Source organism: Gadus chalcogrammus, chromosome 16 (assembly GCF_026213295.1).
Source record: "Gadus chalcogrammus isolate NIFS_2021 chromosome 16, NIFS_Gcha_1.0, whole genome shotgun sequence".
Classification (NCBI taxonomy): Eukaryota; Metazoa; Chordata; class Actinopteri; order Gadiformes; family Gadidae; genus Gadus; species Gadus chalcogrammus.
This window is the reverse complement of record NC_079427.1, coordinates 12,840,784-12,844,866: the sequence shown is the minus strand read 5'-3', so window position 1 is coordinate 12,844,866 and position 4,083 is coordinate 12,840,784. Positions and strand designations below refer to the sequence as shown.

The 4,083-nt window shown below is 53.3% G+C and overlaps 1 protein-coding gene across 1 annotated transcript; it reads right to left on the bottom strand.

Annotated features, from left to right (window-relative positions):
* Nucleotides 1-201: 201 nt before the first annotated feature.
* On the bottom strand, nt 202-3,790 carry fzd9b (frizzled class receptor 9b). The gene has a single exon (XM_056611822.1). It carries the CDS (start codon nt 3,278-3,280, stop codon nt 1,481-1,483), a length of 1,800 nt encoding a protein of 599 aa, XP_056467797.1. The 5' UTR covers nt 3,281-3,790; the 3' UTR covers nt 202-1,480.
* Between the last annotated feature and the right edge of the window lie 293 nt (nt 3,791-4,083).

The following is a 4,083-nucleotide window of genomic DNA, read 5'->3' as shown; positions in this document are numbered from 1 at the left end:
GTGGGAGGGGGGGATTATAACATTAATTAAATACATTCTTCCGCAAGCTGCTCCTGCGTTTTGAGGGCGAGGGTGAAGACGCAAACATGAATAGGCTACATTGCCATGGTTAGTCACTCCATTCATCAATGATTCTCTTTGAGGATTATTGTCAGCCACGCCGGGGGCTGGGGGACGAACTGTGCACTTGAATCAAATAAATAAATACAAGAAGCCGACGCATTTGGCGCAGTCTCGCTGTCAGAAGTGTCAAGAGAGTGACAAGGAGGGAAGCAGAGGTGCTGCAGGAGATTGAGAAGAACAAGGTGACGGCAGCTGTTTGAGATGTGTTTCAGGGCTATATACCTTTTAATATCCTTCAATATGAATAATGCGATTAGGTTACAGTACACAGTTCATGATTCATGTAGGCACAACAAACACCAAACATTGGTTCAACATTGTGTATGAAGAATTTATTATCCTTTCTTTAAAAAAGAAAAAGGCACTTAATTTCCCTTGACCTTCAGTACTGAAGCTTTAATGAATGCATCTAAACAAATAAAACAGTAGATCCGGTAAGAGCCAAAGTAAACATAAATTAAATATATTTACAATAAATAACACATCTATACACATTTATACAGATAACCATGCCACTTTTAGGGAGCACAAAACGACATCTCCTTACAAACATTTGCCATGCATTTTCATTCTTCTTCTCCTCCTCTTTTCTCTGCAATACTGGGCATATCTACTGCAGAGGAAACAACCTGACAGACGCAGGAGATAACAACACTGGTAATGTCTCTTTGAACACTGTTAATGATAGTTCCTTCTGACTGATGCCACTGCGCTGTGTCCCTTGGCTACAGCACAGAGAGCGAGTGAGAGAGAGCGAGAGAGCGAGAGAAAACGACAGATCAGTCAGTTCAGGTAAAGTCTTTTTCTAGCAGCTCCTTACACAGGGCATAAAGTGTTTGGGTACATCAAAGTGTAAGTGTGTGTGTTAACATGAGTGCGCTTGTGTTTTCGTGGCGGCAACACATACGTGAGTGCACGTGCACAGTGCCCACCCCCCCCCCCCACACACCCGTCAGCGTGCCCTCATAGAGTGGGCAAGTCACGCCCCTATGAGATCGAAAAATATGTATGGGTTTCAATGAAGAGAAAGTAATTATCTTCTGGTCCCAGTCTTTATATTGCACGGATTACACATATGTTGTTTGTGGATTTAAGTGATACATTTCTTTGCATGAAAAATTATCATTAAATCCACAAACAACATATGTGATATCCAGGGCATATAAAGACTGGGACCAGAAAATAATTACTCTCTCTCCATTGAACCCCATTCATATTTTTCGATCTCATAGGTCCCATGGGCTGTACCCGAAGGGGCGTGACTTCGCCCCTCTATGCAGTACATCGTCTGTGCTTTCGACCCCAGCACCCACTCCCCCCATCACCACCACCACCACCACCACCACGCGCGCGCGCGTCACACGTGCGTGGGGTTGTCCGAGTGGGGGTCCGGCTTGGCCATGTGCATGACCACGGCGGGGGGGGCCTTGTAGTGGCAGTGCGTGCTGCCGCAGGTGACCCCCCCGCACGGCTTCCTGCCCCCGCCGGGCGTCCGGTCCGCCGCCAGCTTCCTGCTGCACAGCAGCTGCCAGGTCTGCAGTGTCTTGGAGCTCCACACCCACACGCCGCTGGTGATGCCCACCACCAGCGACATGAAGGTCTTCAGCATGAACACGGCCACCGCCGGCACCGAGGCGTCCAGCGAGCAGCCCTCGTTCCTCCGGCCCGGCAGCGAGACGCAGCGGGCCTCCAGGCCGCGGGAGCGCCAGTAGTCCATGTTGAGGCGCTCGTAGAAGTAGCACACGATCACGCAGGTGGCGGGCACCGTGTACAGGATGGAGTACACGCCGATCTTCACCATCAGCTTCTCCAGCTTCTCCGTGTTGGTGCCCTCCGTCTTCATCACGCGGCGGATGTGGAAGAGCGCCACGAAGCCCGTCAGGATGAAGGAGGTGCCCACCACCAGGTAGCAGGCCAGGGGGACGAGCACGAAGCCGGTGAGGGCGGCCGCGTCCATGCTGCCCACGTAGCACAGGCCCGTCAGCTCGTCGCCCGCCACCTTCCTCATGGTGAGGATGACGATGGTCTTGAGGGCGGGCACGCCCCACGCCGCCATGTGGAAGTAGTTGCTGTGGGCCTCGATGGCCTCGTGGCCCCACTTCTTGCCGGCGGCCAGGAACCAGGTGAGCGTGAGGATCACCCACCAGATGGACGAGGCCATGCCGAAGTAGTAGAGGATGAGGAAGACGATGGTGCAGCCCGTGGACTCCAGCCCCTCCTGGATGATGTACAGCTCGCCGTTCTCCCGGTCGCAGGCGATGTTCTCCGCGCCGGCCACCGAGCGGATGATGAAGGCCACCGAGTAGACGTTGTAGCACATGGAGAGGAAGATGATGGGCCGCTCGGGGTACTGGAAGCGGTGCGGGTCCAGCAGGAAGGTGAGCACGGTGAAGGCGGTGGACACGAAGCACAGCGTGGACCACACCGTCATCCAGACGAAGGCGAAGTCCTTGTCCCGCCGCGACCAGAACACGTCCACGGCCGAGGAGCAGCGCGGCGCGCACGACTGGCTCTTCTCCACGTACTGGAACTTCTCCGGGTTCTCGCAGGACCCTGGGACGCCGCCCGAGTGGCCTGAGCCTGAGCCGCCGCCGGACCCCCCGCCGCCGCTGCCCGGATGTCGGGGGCGGGGCGGCACCGGGAGCATGCCCTCGCCCTTCTTGGTCTCGGGTCTGGTGTCGTTCTCCGGAGCCTCCATGCACAGGGCGTTGGGGTCGTTCCTGGTGGGCAGCTTGGAGCAGTCCAGAGAGTCGGGCCAGGCGTAGTTAAACTTCTCCATGATGGGGGAACACTTCTGCCTGGCCTGCTCGCACATGGGTCGACAGGCGGGGATGGAGGTGGACACTTTGTCCGTGCACATAGGGGCATAGAGGGAGCAGAGGAAGAAGCGCAGCTGCGGGTCACAGCCGTACTCCACCAGCGGGGCAAACTCGTTGAGTTTGATCGCAGCCTCCTTCTGGTTGTCGTGGTCCATGAAATTGGGCATGCGGGTCAAGTTGTAGCCGATCCCTTGGCACATTGGTATAACGATGGGCTCGCACTTGGCTGGTCTGCCTCGCTCCAGATCATAGGATCCTATCTCGAAGCTGGAGCCAGAAATTACCAGCAGACACCATAGGAAAATAACCATCTTCAACGGACAGCCACCCATTCTCATTTTTTGTCATATGTCAAAAAAAGAGTTTGCACCTCCAAAGCAATGTCCATACAAAAAAAACAACCGAATCGGATAGAATAGGAAGACCCACACTAGTGGCCCATTACGTATGAAGGTCAAAACGTGCGTTATCTTTCCGTGACTGGATAAATCCACGATCGAACAAAGTCCACTAGTTATTAAAAAAAAAGTCTAACAGGCGGAATAGCAAAAAGCCCACCAGTGGGAATGAAGTCCGTTATTACAAACTGAGAGACCGAAACTTCGGACGCCAACCGGGGCAGAAGACGAGCCTGTGTACCCACGAGTCCCGGAGAGCGGCAAGGAAGAAGCGTCCTTAAATCCACAGCATGCCATGCAGGTCTAGAGCTGACGGTGTTTACCGGATCGGTGGACACGGATCTCTTCAGAATTGACTTTGTCTGCTCTCTCTTGAGCCACCGCTTTCAAACGCCACACTGAACTTTCCCTGCTTCCAGCGGGGACTTCAGTAGGAAGGGGGGTGGGCACTCAGTGGGAAGGGGGGTGGGCACTCAGTGACGCTCACATTTCGCCTGGCTTATGAAGGAGCACAGCAGAAGGAAAACGATCACCCATAGCTGGAGGTCTCTCACATGCCTTGTATGTGTCTTTTTAGAAATTGGCAAGAAAAGATGGCCAGCAGCATGCATTTTAAACACAATTCAACACCAAAAAAATAACAAATCCATTAAAAGTCAATTCGGACTATTTTCGTACCAGTGCCTCCCTCAGCCGAGTAAATATTATAGTGTATCGTTCGCTATTGATTTAAAAAAAAAAAA

Bases quoted from the DNA above. Each gene is read 5' to 3' on its own strand.
- fzd9b (XM_056611822.1), bottom strand. From the start codon at position 3,280: ATGAGAATGGGTGGCTGTCCGTTGAAGATGGTTATTTTCCTATGGTGT.